Genomic DNA, 15,418 nt, shown 5'->3' with positions numbered 1-15,418 from the left:
ATTCCATTTAATAGATTGCACTTCCAATAAAAAATTTGCATTTTGTTTGTAAAATATTTCACTCACACACACACACACACACACACACACACACTTATATTCGTCAACAACAAGCATTTAAACACAAAATATTTAGATTAAAATATTAAGCTAGCAAGAAACAAATGCGGTTATATTGTATACCACTCTTATTTTTAAAATCACGTACTTCCGGAAGATTTTTGCTCTCTTGCTTCACACTGCTGCAGACACCGGTGATTCGGGAATAAGATCACGAATCAGGAGAGAACTGGAGGAGTATTAAAGAATGTTTAACAAAAGGTGAGACAATAAACACAGTGTATCCAAATGAGTGTGCTAAGGATTTACATGTATCTCTGTGGATTTCGATCAGACGTGTTTGTTTGTTTTTTTGACTGGAATGCAGTAAATAGCCGGATGATCCAACAGTGTGTGTCTACAATCTGACAGTTAACATTCACTAATAATCGAAAATGAGTTAAAATCATTTCGTTTTGCATCCAAATGTAAACTTAGCTGTTATACTAAACTGACGAGTCTTGTACCAGTTTGCAGTTTTAGCTTTGCACAACTAACCCGAGCTGATCTCAGTAACGGTAACGTTACAAACACTACTAAAACTTTTCTGACATCTGCATAACATGCGAAGAAGGTATTATTCTTATAATCTGTGTTTCATATGTTTGTATTAGAACTAAGCACGTCTATTGTATATAAAATACGTTTACTAGTGTATAAATGTTAAATGTCTTCGTAATTGTACTGTTTGTTGAGTTGCCTTTATACTGTAAATGTTGTAGTATGTGCTATTACAGTGATAAGGAACTGAAATAAGCATGAATAATGCTAATTATTAGTGATGCGTCTTGCATCAAAGATGGCATGAGAGAGTTGCTCCTCCTTCTGTAAACACCTACGTGTTCATTTCCAATAGAAGCAGAGTTGAGACCTCATCACTTTCTAGGTGTCTTCTTCCCTGAGGATGATCATCACACTCCTGTAAGCAGTTCGCCGTTCTTGAAAAGCTTGAGATCTGCACCAACAACAGCCATCGACAATGGAGGTGTTTCAGAATCACCAGAGACCTCCTAGGAAGTCGTTTCTGTTTGCTTTTATTGCAGTGTGGCTTTTCGTTGCCATTTCCTCTGATGAAGATTACTACAAGCTGCTAGGTATTTCGAGAGAGGCCAGTACTCGTGAGATTCGGCAGGCTTTCAAAAAGCTTGCTCTCACAATGCATCCGGATAAAAACCCAGTGAGTATTTTTATTATGGCATAGCAGCCAGACGTATGTGTGTTTCTTCATTTGTGAGACTCTTAAGAACGCTTTCGTCGTCTTTTTAGAATGATGCAACGGCCCACGAGAAGTTCTTGATGATCAATCGGGCCTACGAGGTGTTGAAGGACGAGGACTTGAGGAAGAAATACGACAAGTATGGAGAGAAGGGCCTGCAAGATGAACAGCAAGGAGGAAGATATGAAAGCTGGAACTATTACAGATATGATTTCGGTAATTTTATTCTCTATGCTGTGTTTGGATATTATTTCACGGCACAACACAAAGCAAGTAGGAAGGTATGTCATACTTGTGTTCAAGCTGGTGGAAAACCATGCAACTGTGTTTTTCAGGAATTTATGATGATGATCCAGAAATTACTACACTAGACCGAGGGGACTTTGGTGAGTGATGATCTTGAATTATTCAGATTATGAGTTTATTTTGTGTGCTGGATTGAATCTCACAAAAACAGATTCAGGTCATATTATACCCCAAAATCAAAAGACAAAAATGAAATGATATTTTGCATAAAGTAAATTATTATTTTTTTTGCATTGTGACATTATTTTTATGACAATCACATTTTCCTCTAAATTATCCAAATTATGCATTCAGACATTTACGATTAAATTTTTTTTTTTCAATTTTCATTAGATTATCATCATTATAACAGATAAACCGTTTACTTTACAAAAGCAAACAAAAACTAAAAAAATGCTATATACACTATATATATATATATATATATATATATATATATACACACACACACACACACACACACATATATATATATATATATATATATATACATTTTACCATAACTTTAATGAACTTGAGATTTTTTTATTACTTGATGGCAGCTGGAGGATAAAATCTGCTTAATATTTCTAAATGTATTTTTTCAGTGTTCCTGTAGCTCAATTGGTAGAGCACTGCGCTGTCAAGCGCAAGGTTGGGGGTTCGAATCCCCGCATTTAATTAAATTTAATTTAAATTTAATTTATTTTTTACACATTTGGGGTGAGATATGTCCTGAAAATTTCTTGTCAGGTTTCTTTAAACCCACCTATCATATCTTTTTAGCTGATCTTGTACTATTCAAATGGAGGCCTAACTTGTTTTCTATTTTTTATTTTTTTACAATGGTTGAGACACCAGTTTTGTTTTTTTTCCACAGATGCAGCTGTAAATTCTGGGGACGTCTGGTTTGTGAATTTCTATTTCCCACGCTGCTCGCACTGTCACGATCTTGCCCCAGTGGTACGTAACCATTTTTTCCTTCTCTTAGTCACTTCCTCCTCACACCTGTTAGGATTGTTAAAGTTATCAAAGGTTATTTGACTGAAATGTGATGCACCCCACAGTGGCGGGAGTTTGCTAAGGAAATGGACGGTGTGATTCGGATCGGCGCTGTGAACTGCGGTGATAATGGCATGTTGTGCCGTAGTAAAGGCATCAACAGCTACCCCAGCCTCTATGTGTTCAGAGCGGGAATGGTGAGAACCTTCTGCCTTTATCAGCATATGATACATAATGATGTTTAATGTCTGTTGTGATCCTAAAATATAAATGTGATCACTCCAACAGAAGCCAGAAAAATACTATGGCGACAGAACAAAATCAAGCCTCACCACATTTGCAATGCAGTTTGTGAAGAGCAAAGTAACAGAACTATGGCAAGGTATTACATTTTGGCATAGCTATTTACATTTTGTTTTCTTTAAATCTAGAAATACAAATATTTTTCAGAGTTCATGCAACTGCTGTCATTGAAGCAAAATGTAGCTATACTAAAAAAGAAATGAATGCTAATTAAATAATAATAATAATAATAAAAAGGTGTATTAATTAAGGGAAATACCTATCTGCCACTACTTATTCATTTTTGTATTATCTGATGTAATGATAACTTTCTAGATTCTTATGTACAAAAATAAAAATGTATTTTGTGTTTACTAAGGATTCGTCTCAAAATGAATAACATTTTTTATTAAAAATTAAGTAATGCAAACATTTTTTTACGTATTTATACAAAGTATTAATATAATATAAAGTGATAAAGTATTTTATTATACTGTCTTTGTTGAAAATTGTATGTAAAATATTTTCATTTTTAGGGAACATTTTTAATGAGATTGATCGAGCATTTGCCGAAAGAATCAGCTGGTTGATAACTTTCTGCGCTGACACTGGGGGTGAGATGACTATTAAAGCTTAATGTTAGATTTGCCAACCTATAATCACTCGTTCATAAATTAATCATTCATAAATTATTATTATTTTTTTTTTTTTACACAGATTGTCTGGAATCTCAAACAAGGCGGAAGCTTGCTGGAATGTTGGTAAGCATTAAGCTGATCATGTTTCTCCAAATTCAATTTCAGTGTCAGAGATGTTATTGTCTTGCGAGCATGAATGAACATTGAAACCTATACTCCACTTGTTTCTCTTAAAAGGATGGTCTGGTCAATGTAGGATGGATGGATTGTTCCAAACAGGCAGATCTGTGTGACAGCTTTGAGATCACCAGTAGCACTACTGCCCTCTTTCCCCCTGGCAGTTCTCTTGCTCAGAAAGGCAGCGCAATGGTAGGGACCTTATTTATAAATACACATCCTGTCCGGTGCTTAAAGGAATAGTTCACCCAGAAATGAAATTGCACTTGCCTTTAGGCCATCCAAGATGTAGATGAGTTTGTTTTTTCATTAGAACAGATTTGGAGTAATTTAGTATCACATCACTTGCTCATCAATGGGTCCTCTGCAGTGAATGGGTGCCGTCAGAGTCCAAACAGCTGTTAAAAACAACATAATAATCCACAAGTAATCCACATGGCTCCAGTCCATCAGTTAACGTCATGTGAAGTTAAAAGCTGCATGTTTGTGAGAAACCAGTCCATCAAGATGCTGAAAAAATGATCATTCTTCGAACTTCAAAACATTGCTTCCAGCTAGAGTCCTCTGTCCATAATTCTGCTTTCTCCCGTGAAAAAGCAGTTTTGTCTGAATCAGAAGGGAAATATGCACAGTAAGTGAGTAATGCTTATTTTCTCCAAATTTGTTTCAATGAAGAAACAAACTTGTACATCTTGGATGGCCTCAGGGTGAGTAGCCATTTTTTTTCTCAGGTTGGGCTATTCAGGGCTCGACATTAATAGGCCGCATGTCCACCAAAGCATTTTTCCCCGCGGCTAGCGTATTTTTTCAGTTGTTCTCAATGGGAGCACCCTGTTCTTTAAAACGCCAGGAGCGTGCCGAGTGCTGAGCGTCTTTTTCACGCTGAGCACTGAGCGTTCGGCCATTTCTTTTCTCACGCCGAGAGTTGAAGAATTTTCAACTTTGGATAAAATGCTGCACTCATCACTGTCACTTTCTAGTCAGCTAACCAATGAGAGTGCAGGAGGGGTGTTATTAAATTTTTTATAACAATCAATAACTAGGGCAGCACCAACACTTTGGCGAGAAAGATTCAGATTTTATTACTTTCAGTGTAAATGGTGACTAATAATGGATAATGTATTGACAGAATCAAGGTCGAGTCAGTTGAGGCTCATGTAGCCGGTCTGACGCGCGGAGAAATCAACACTATAATCGCAACAGTACACACAAAGAAACCTGAACAAACATACTGCGGTAGAAAAAAATCTGCAACATCACATTACCAGGAGTGATGTTTTCCCCACTTTCAGATCGATTGCAAAATTGATATTGATTTTATACAACTTTAATTAAATAAACAAGTAAAATTAACTGATTTACATTTTAGACACATTATGGATAGTTTTTGCTTCATTTCAAACAAAAATAGTTCTAAGTAAAGCCACAGCAGAACAGTCGCGCATCTGCGAGCAACACACAACAGTCTTTTGCTACTAAATGATTCATTTTTTAACGAGTCAATGATTCAGTGAGCCATTTATAAAAAATGACTGGCTTTATTTATTGAATGAATCAGCCGTTTGAACGAAACGGTTGAATAAATGATTCACACCATTACTGGTGGTTTAATTTCATATTTAAAAGTATCATTGAATTTTTCCAACATTTGATATTTGTATGTCAAAAAAGTAAAACATTAATCTAATAACATTATTTATGCATTTGGACAGATGAAGTTTGTTGATACTGATTTAATTTGAATAGTAACATCCATAAAGGGTCTTATTATTCTTATTTACTTAATGTATTGATCACATGTAACAATTCAACGTCATTTTATTTATTTATTTATTCCAGACGACAAGTAACTTTTTTTACTTTTTTAAGGACAAGCTCATGTTAAAGCTTAATGTCGAGCTCTGCTATTCTTATAATTGTGCTAATCTAATAGGCTGGTTTTAATTTTGATTTGATCAACCTTGCAGTTTATCCAGAGTTTGGACACTAAAGAAATATATGCACAAGTGTTGCAGCATCTGCCTGACCTGGAGATTCTTACAAAGAGCAGCTTTGAGGTAAGACTCCAAGTGACTTTATCATGAACATCATATGTTTGCCCCCGTCCTGTTCCTCACCCAACACTGTTTACACAGTAACTGCCATGCTGCATGAAATATGACTGTAAAAACATCCTACTTATTTTAATGGGGTTTTTTCTGACTTTGTCATTTCAGCATAAATTGGCTCATCACCGATGGCTCATCAGTTTCTCCTTTGGACATAATGATCTGGCATCACATGAATATAAAAAACTCAAAGCTCTTCTGAAAGGCTCTCACATACAGGTTCTTGATTTATATTATTTGATTTTATTTATTTATTGTAATGTCCCAGATTTTATTTAGTTCACTCAGAATATGAAAGAATTAAATTCACTTACGCAGTGCAATTGCATGCATTATTGATTTGAAGCTGTATGATATTTAGTTTGTTTCTTAACTCTAAACGCAGTGTTCTTATGGCCTCAGACAAGTTTTGGAGAGTCTTGGAACTTCAGCTTTTTTTAACATTGTTTTACATAGTACATAGGTCATATGAGTTCTGTAATATGGTGCTGTTATGTTTTATTAATTGCGTTTATCTGTTTGCACAGGTGGGGAAGGTGGACTGTGTCGCAGATTCAGAGCTGTGTGCTTCTCTATATATACAGAAGCCCTGTGTGGCTGTTTTTAAAGGAGTTGGAATTCATGACTTTGAGATTCACTATGGTGAGTTTGTAAGAGCCTTAGTAAGACTATGTATTTTGCACCTAAATAAAAAAAAAATTGCTTTTTACCATCTGCATGAATTCTTAAATATATTAATGCATATTTATACTAATATATTATGTTGTCATAAAAATATAATATGCATATGAAAAGGGAAATAATATATGTTACCATTTAAAAGTTTGGGGTCGATTGTTTTTTTTTTTTGTTTAAGTCTCTTCTGCTCAACAAGGCTGCATTTATTTGATAAAAAAAATGCAATAAAAATTGTTCATTTCAAAATGTATTTACAATTTAAAAGAACAGTTTTCTGACTTTTCAGCATTATTAATCCAGTCAGCAGTGTCGCATGATCCTTCAGAAATCACTCTACGCTGATTTGCTGCTCAGTAAACATTTCTTATTATTTCCAATGTGGAAAACAGTTGTGCTGCTATATATTGTTTTTGTGGAAATCATGATAACATGAAACCATGAAAGATCAGCTATTATTTTAAGTAGTTTTTTTTTTTGTAACGTTATAAATTTCTTGACTTCACTTTTGATCAGTTTGATGCATCATTTCTGAATAAAAGTGTTTCTGACCCGTAGGGTAGACCCCAGAAACTAGGGTAAAGTCAACAGCAGCATCAGAGGGTTAAAAGACATTTTGGTTCAGCCAGTAACACTACAACCTGTAAACTCTGATCTAAATTGATGAAACTTAGTTTGGTATTGAAATAGGTCTAAAATGCATTCTGATGCCAGTTCCTCTTTTTAAATCTCCAGGTAAGGATGCCTTGTACAATGTTGTGGCCTTTGCAAAAGAGAGTGTGAATGCCCACGTCACCACGCTGAGGCCTGAGAACTTTCCCAACCATGAGAAAGAGCCCTGGCTGGTTGATTTCTTTGCACCTGTGAGTTGTTACATTTACACTTCTCTGATAACCTCTGCTGAAGCCTCTGTTTGAACGCTAATGATTATCAGCTGAGCACATACTTACATTGCCTTGGTAACTTCCTGCGAAGACAAGCACAGTGAACATCACTGCCACAATGTGAAGTCAATACAATTAAAAGGATCATTTGCACCGGTGTTTGAAATTTGGTCTCTTTAAAAATAATTATGGGTAAATATTCTGTAATTATTCTGTCCCGCAGTGGTGTCCGCCATGTCGAGCTCTTCTCCCCGAGTTGAGAAAGGCCTCCATCCAGCTCTTTGGACAGCTGAAGTTTGGGACTCTGGACTGTACTGTGCACGAGAGGCTCTGCAATATGGTACTGGGATATTCACCCTCACTCAAATGATGCAGAATTGATGGTAGAATGGATTCAGATCCTCTTTAGCTTCCTGTCTTACCACTTACCAGATCTGTTTATAGTATCATCGTGAAACCTTCTGAATCTTTCCACAGGAAACCACAGCATCTGAATTATGCCTTACATTCTCTTCATAATAAATCTTAAAAGTGGTGTAATTTCAGCACCACTAACAGCAAAATTAACAAAGCAACAATAATTATATTAAATAATAATTTATATTTCTAATAATGATTGTAGTGATAATAATCATAATTATTATTATCATAAATCATTGTAATAATGCTTTTTATTGTCTTTAATTTTATTAAAATAACTGCTTATTAACAATAGATAATTATTAATAATTAATAGGGGTGTAACGGTACACAAAAATCACGGTTCGGTACGTACCTCTGTTTTAAAGTCACGGTTCGGTTCATTTTCGGTACAGTAAGGTTTACATTTGTTTATACTTTTTAATAAAACATATAGAAAATAAAAAAAAGAATAAGAAATAAAATACTGCTGCAAAGTTCTTCACTAAATAAAATACTCTCAGTCTCAAACCAATATCATACAATGAAAATTATAAATAAATAAGTATGATTACAGTGCAGCATTACCAATCCCAGCTTGTAGGCCTGCTCATATTTAAAAAATAAATATAACTTTTACAAAGTGTAAAGTGCAGCATGAACAGTTTCAGTTTTTAGACCTGCTCAGATTTCGTTATTGCATTGGACCGATCGGAATTAAGAGCAAAGGTCTGTTTAAATGCCACTCGCGTGATGCCTTTTGAAAACCTTAGGCCGGTGACACACTAGCATATTGCACCTGTCAAACATAGTCTATTTTGCCGTCAATACTGTTGACGGTGTCCTTTATCAGTAGGCTTTATATTTATGCTCAACATAAAGTATAGATATTGTTGTCGTGAAGACAAGATCCTGGTCTGTCGGCGGCCTCCCTCTATGTCACCTACAGTAGCAGCAGCGCGCCAGCGCCACGTCAGGCACGATTCTGGTGTGTAAAGACACAGAAAACGCTCACGCCACGCAGCCAGTGTGTCACAGGCCTTAGAATCAGCTGCAGGGCGGGATTTGCGCTGAACGCGGAGACTTCCGCAACTTAATATGTTCATTTGGAAACACGAAAATGTACCTATGTTCCGCAAACAAAATATTGCATTCGGTCATTCGGTACACACGTGCACCGACCCGAAAGCCCTGTACCGAAACGGTCCGGTACGAATACACGTACCGTTACACCACTAATAATTAATAATTTTTCTATTACGTTAGCTATAAGTATCTCTGTGTACAGATTTGTTTACAGAAGTATCATAACCATATGCCACAGGAAACCACAGCATTTGAAGTGTATTATTTTTTGCAGCACTAGCAGCAAAAATAAAACAGGTGCATCTCAATAAATTAGAATGTCGTGGAAAAGTTCATTTCAGTAATTCAACTCAAATTGTGAAACTTGTGTATTAAATAAATTAAATGCACACAGACTGATGTTGTTTAAGTTACTAATAATATCATTAAAATAATGTATTAGTAATTATTATAAGTGTCATTTCTGCACCACTAGCAACAAAACTGCAGAAATAATGAATAATAATAATCATCTATTTTACTGAAAAAGACATAGTCCTGCCTTACACTGTCTTTGTTTAAATTTTAACTTCGTATAACTTTAGACTTTGCTTTGACGTAAATATGCTTATTTTAACAGAGAATGGATGTGAAAAAGGGTGAGAGCTGGTTCTCATCTCTTGCATCTTTCCCCTTTTCAGTACAACATTCATGCATATCCTACAACTGTAATCTTCAACAAGTCCAGCATCCATGAGTATGAAGGCCATCATTCTGCAGACGGCATCCTGGAGTTTATAGAGGTGAGGCACAGATTACAGTTACACTTATTCATACCCTCATAATCCATACATTATACACATTATAAACAGTACCTGTTTAGATGTAATAGATGATTGTATGTTCTGCAGGACCTGGTGAACCCTGTGGTGGTGACTTTGACCCCAGAGTCATTCCAGGAGCTGGTAAAGAGACGCAAGTCCTCAGAGACGTGGATGGTGGATTTCTACGCTCCGTGGTGTGGCCCTTGCCAGGCCCTGCTGCCCGAGTGGAGGAGAATGGCACGGGTATCTGCTCTCATCATATTACACTGACAATTCATCTGAGTGTAATAGAATTACCTTTTCCTTGTTATTACCGTTTTTTGTGTTGTATATGATCTTAATGTAATTGCCCTTATTACATAAGCAGCTGTCGACAAATGTTTGATTTATTAATTTGTGGAAACTAAGGCCATTGTGCACTTATAAAAAAAAAAAGTAAAAAAAAAAAGTAAATAAACAAAACAAAACAAAAAAAAAATATATATATATATATTAGTGGTGGGCCATTTTCGGCACGTTAACGGGAGACTTATCGGGCGATTAAAAAAAAAAAATATCGCCGTTAATCTATTCTCAAAGTTGGGTTGAGAACTGGGTCTATACTAGGCGAGCTATGATAACTTTCACCTTGATATTTTAGCGCGGATGTATGCCTAACCGAATTGCACTGTAGGGGGCGAGAACGAGTCTTTAAACCTCTGTGTATGCCTACTGTGAATTACCACATCAAACGTGACGTGCTAACATGGATGCAGCTGAAGCCGCCGGGTTTGCTTCATGGAATTTCTTTTTAAGAAGCTTCCCAATGGAAACCTCGACAAGACGCACGCCTGTTTCACACATAATCCGTCTGCAGTGCATATGCAGTCCGTGTGCATTTCGTATGTGGTGCAGAAGCAGCATGGATTCATACTCATTGTGCTTTCACACAGGACGCGTTTGCAGTCCGCTACTCGGTACTTAAACGATCGCTGCACTGCTGCAGACGCACCGCTCCTGGAACGTCAAGACTGACCGCAACCGTGTGAATGCTGGAATCCGTTAACATGGGTGCATCAAAAAAAATACGAAACGCATACGCACTGCAGACGGAGTATGTGTGAAACAGGCGTAAAGTTGTTTGCATTTTGTGCAATGTGGAATTAGTTTACATTTTTCTCAAGCACTTTGTGATGCATTTGGAAACAGGAGATGAGCCCCTGGTCTAATGCACCACCTGACTTGAGAAACCTGTTCCCAAAGACTTACTTTTAGTCCTTATTTTATTTGGGTAGCACACATATTCTGAATGCCTTTGGCAGAATTCAAATGAGCCATTTTAATCTATATTAATCTAGATTAATTCCAAGATTACAGTGAGATTAATCTAGATTAAAAAAATGTATCTATGCCCACCTCTATAAGTATATATATATATATATATATATATATATATATATATATATATATATATATATATATATATATATATATATATATATATATATATATAAATTATTTATTATTTTATTTTTTTAATACATTTTTATTTCAGCTTTACTTTATTTCAGTATGAGAAATGCTGCTATGGCAGTATAATAACCATAACAGCCCATATAATTTTAACCTTTGCAATATTTGTTTTGTAAAGCCTTAAAGAAACTCATTTAGAAAGAAACTCAAAAAGTTGAACTGTTTCTAATTTCTCTGTGAATAAAAGATTTTTTTCTTAAATTGTGTCTGTATTAAGCTTGCATTTTATCCAATTTATTGCAGTACTTTGACACTTAATCACTTGCAGAAATGTCATGATCGTGTCAGCCCTATTGCTGTCTGTTCTAGATGCTGAGTGGGATTGTAAACGTGGGAACGGTCGACTGCCAGAAACACCACTCGTTCTGCCAGGGCGAGAATGTGCGCGCTTACCCAGAGATCCGCCTGTTTCCTCAGAGCAGCAACCGTAGGGACCAGTACCAGTGCGTGTTTCCTGCATTCTGTAACTCAAACATAATTACACACACCAGATTCAACAGGTTAAACGTTTCTCTCTCATTGTTAACAGGAGTTACAATGGATGGCACCGGGATGCCTTTTCACTCAAGACTTGGGCCTTGAGGTGAGCTGAGATAATTCTCACGAAGTATTCGCCAACTATGAGAACTATTTTGTTGGTAGTTTTCATTATTTGCATCATGCAAATGATGATTCTTACACAAAGCACACAACCGAATTGACTCAACTAATTACAGTATGAGTTTGATGCTTTTTGTTTTATGCTTTGTTTTTACTTGTTTTTTTTTATTTTTATAAATCAGTCACTTTTGGTTGCATTTTTTAGGACAGCTGTAAAAAAAAGCTGTTTTGAATCTAGTACCCTCTAACCCATGGACTCTTCTATTGATAGTTCTCTGCCTCGTGCCTCGGTGGATCTGTCACCTGAGGACTTTAAGAGAAAGGTTTTGGGAGGGAATGATCACTGGGTGTTGGATTTCTATGCCCCATGGTGTGGCCCATGCCAGCAATTCGCCCCTGAGTTTGAAGTTCTTGCCAGGGTAAGACAAATCAGTGAAGACATCAGCTAATCTCAGCTGCGATGATTCTAACTTTTTTCTCAAAGATTTCTGCTACTTTGCAAGCATTGGCATTTCCTTCAGGAAATGCAAATATAGCTGCAAATGCCCTTTTAACAGCTGGGGTGATGAGAGGAGTGCATACAGTGCTTCAGCCAATCACATACATTCTTTACTTTTTAATGCTGCCAAGTAGTTTTACTGTGTACTGTAAAGACCAAAAGTTAGCTGTAAATAATTAAGTTAAAAAAACAGATTTTTTTGGTGGAAATACTACGTTGGCCATGATTCTGCAAACAAATCTGACCAATTAATGAATAGTCAGTACTAATACAGACACTTAAAAAAATAAAATCTTTTGTCAAATTTTCCAATTCTTTTTAACTTCATATAAATTTTTATAATGTACCTCAAGCCAGCTGGTTGGTTTGGTTTATGGCTGCTTCAACTAAGACCTTTCAAAATCCTGAGAAAAATACTTTTTGTTTGCACGCATGCACTTTTTGTAGTCTAGTGTATGTGTGCAATCTTATCTATCTTCATCTAAGTTCGTATTTTGGTTAGTACTTCTAGTCTGGTGTTGTTTTTATGCAGCACAGTGGTCTTGGAGGAATGCTGTATATGGTTGAAATGACAAAAAATCTATAGTGACTCTGACTCGAGGCTGCTGAAAACTTGGGCGAAAACACTGTTGCACTCTATTGAAGCCCAGGATTCTCATTGGACCATTCTTAAATTATGCCGGAGAACATGATAATCAGGTTTTATTCACATGAGCTTCAGAGCTGCAGGGCAATTCAATTCAATTCAATTCAGGCTTTTCACTCTAATTGTTGTGCATGTGTTATTAAACATGCAATTTAAAAAATGCAATTGTAATAATAAAAGAAAAGCAACGCATGAGCGTTTGCACTGGATTCAGTCAGTGCAGGTGCCGTGATCATGATTAGTTCAGCAGCATCACTCACCTGTTCCTTCTCTTGCAGATGATGAAGGGAACGGTGCGAGCTGGCAAAGTGGACTGTCAAGCGCACTCTCAGACCTGCCAGAATGCCGGGATCAAGGCTTACCCCAGTGTCCGATTCTACCCCCGCCTTGGCACCACACGGGTACGACACAAGTGCTGGCCATCCTGTTGTTCCAGGGGCTCTCTGAGTTATTCCTGTACCTATTCTAACTGATACCTTTATGTCCGACCTGTTTTAGCGAAATCAAGGAGGAGAGTATATTAACAGCCGAGACGCCACAGTCATCGCAGATATTCTCCGACAGAGACTCCAGCAGCTAGCATCACAGGGAAAGTCTTCCAAACTTAAAGTACGTTAGACCGTTATGATTTTTAAAGAGAGCTCACTTATCCTTACCAGGGCAGCATTTATTAAAATTACGGTAAAAACAGTACTATTGTGAAGCACTATTACAATTTAAAATTGTTTTCTGTTTTATTATATTTTAAATGGTCATTTATTTCAGGGATGGCTGAAAAAACAGTTTGACTATAATATATGGAAATCATAATAAAATTTTTTGTATTCTTTAGAAAATCCAAGATACTTCTGTCAATAAATATTTGATTTTGGTGCATCAATCTATTAAATGACTTGGTATATGAAACCTTGATCTGCACTCACAGAAGTAGTCTTCTTTTTAGTGTTAATTTTACGTTAATCACCAATAGGACAAAATACAAAAACAAACATTTTGGCTCAAGGCGATTCAATCCCTCCACCCACTTTTTAAATCATTAATTATCATCATTCATTAGCCAATGTTCAAACACTAAAAACACACATATTCCATTTAAACACTGGACAATTTCCATGCAACACAAATCTTAACATCCAATAATACATTGCATAATATTCTCCTAACTATGCGAATTACATACAATCCCATATTTATCCCAATTATACAATTGAACAGTTAAATAAATTGTTTAATTAATAAACAATCATCAGCATCTGTACCCGAATTAAAATAAATGCTAAAAAGACTACTTTTGCGATGGTCTCATTACTTGTTGACTTTGGAAATATCTTGCATTTGATTTTATTAATTTCTTTTCACTTTAACAGTGGATTTCCTTGCATGTAAAATGTAAAAAAAATATATATATTTTTTGTGTATATCGCTACAGGATGAACTATAGGACACATCTGGCGATCCACAGAAGCTGCTGCATGTGGAGCGGTGAGAGTGATGGGAGAAAACGCACACTCACAAACTCACTTTGGTGAGCACAAGAGATTTGTTTACTGCCAAATGGACTGTAGAAAGGAGCGGCTTTACCTCAACTGCTTTAGAAGAGGGAATCAGGACTCAACAGACACCTCGAAATGTGTTACAGATGCAGAAGAGGTCACCACAGTGCAATTATTTCTGATTCTCTGTAATCTATGAATGTACTGTCAAGTAGTGTCTTCATTTCCTCACACAGACTGTATTTAAGACTGTAACGATAGATTTATTTTCTCACAGCTGCTCCATTTTGAAATGGATTTCTGTGATTTAAATGGTCTGATTAAATACAAAGGAATTGTATTTTACTTGGCAAAATGTAATTCAAGTTGCTTTGTGTGTGTGTGGGTGTGTTTCTGTTTCTAGAAGACATTTTAGTTCTGTCAAAGTTGCCAAAACTATCATGTAGTTTATCAAACCAAATTATTGTAGACGCATAAAACTACACTGGCTATAGATGAAATCTGTAGTTGAATTCGTTTTCTGCTGTTTTTATGTTTTATTTGTTCTCTTTTAATGGTTTTAGTTTCCAGCAGGTGTATTTATTCTCAGAGATTCATTGTAGAATAAGTTTTTTTAAACTTGGTTTACTGATATTTCTGTATTAAAGGTGTGTGAATGCCCTCCAGGTGGCCACTAGGAGGCGCTGAGTTAACATCAATGGCCTCAGAGGCCTGTGAAATTACACTCGCAGTCAAAGTCATGGATATTCACTATTGTTTTGTAGAAACAACAGCTATTAAACATGAGACAATTGCTGTTTATGCTGAACACTGCTTTCTGATATTTCTAAATTCTATAAAGCACACATCAACTATATTTCTAATATTTCCTGAGACAACAGGGTAAATATTGTTACAGCGCTCTGATTACTTAAAATGTGTGAAGTGGGTCAACTTGTAAGATTATCAGTAAGAATGTGATGTTTTATGACCCTTTATCACTCTCTTTGAATTAAACAGGCATTCACTTCTTCT

At 36.1% G+C, this 15,418-nt stretch overlaps 1 protein-coding gene across 1 annotated transcript; it reads left to right on the top strand.

The window, feature by feature from the left end:
• The first annotated feature begins 191 nt into the window (after positions 1-191).
• LOC132095485 (dnaJ homolog subfamily C member 10-like) lies at positions 192-15,217 on the top strand. The gene is made up of 23 exons (XM_059500537.1): positions 192-321; positions 986-1,276; positions 1,366-1,531; positions 1,651-1,701; positions 2,481-2,563; positions 2,668-2,799; positions 2,891-2,984; positions 3,421-3,498; positions 3,602-3,645; positions 3,760-3,891; positions 5,667-5,756; positions 5,916-6,026; positions 6,335-6,449; positions 7,218-7,345; positions 7,590-7,706; positions 9,532-9,633; positions 9,742-9,897; positions 11,476-11,609; positions 11,696-11,749; positions 12,038-12,185; positions 13,190-13,312; positions 13,410-13,520; positions 14,341-15,217. The coding sequence occupies exons 2-23, from the start codon at positions 1,079-1,081 to the stop codon at positions 14,350-14,352; spliced, it is 2,379 nt and encodes a 792-aa protein (XP_059356520.1). The 5' UTR covers positions 192-321; positions 986-1,078; the 3' UTR covers positions 14,353-15,217.
• Positions 15,218-15,418: the final 201 nt, after the last annotated feature.

Source organism: Carassius carassius, chromosome 19 (assembly GCF_963082965.1).
Source record: "Carassius carassius chromosome 19, fCarCar2.1, whole genome shotgun sequence".
In the NCBI taxonomy this organism is placed as follows: Eukaryota; Metazoa; Chordata; class Actinopteri; order Cypriniformes; family Cyprinidae; genus Carassius; species Carassius carassius.
The sequence above is the reverse complement of the archived record's forward strand: the minus strand, read 5'-3'. Positions and strand labels throughout refer to the sequence as shown.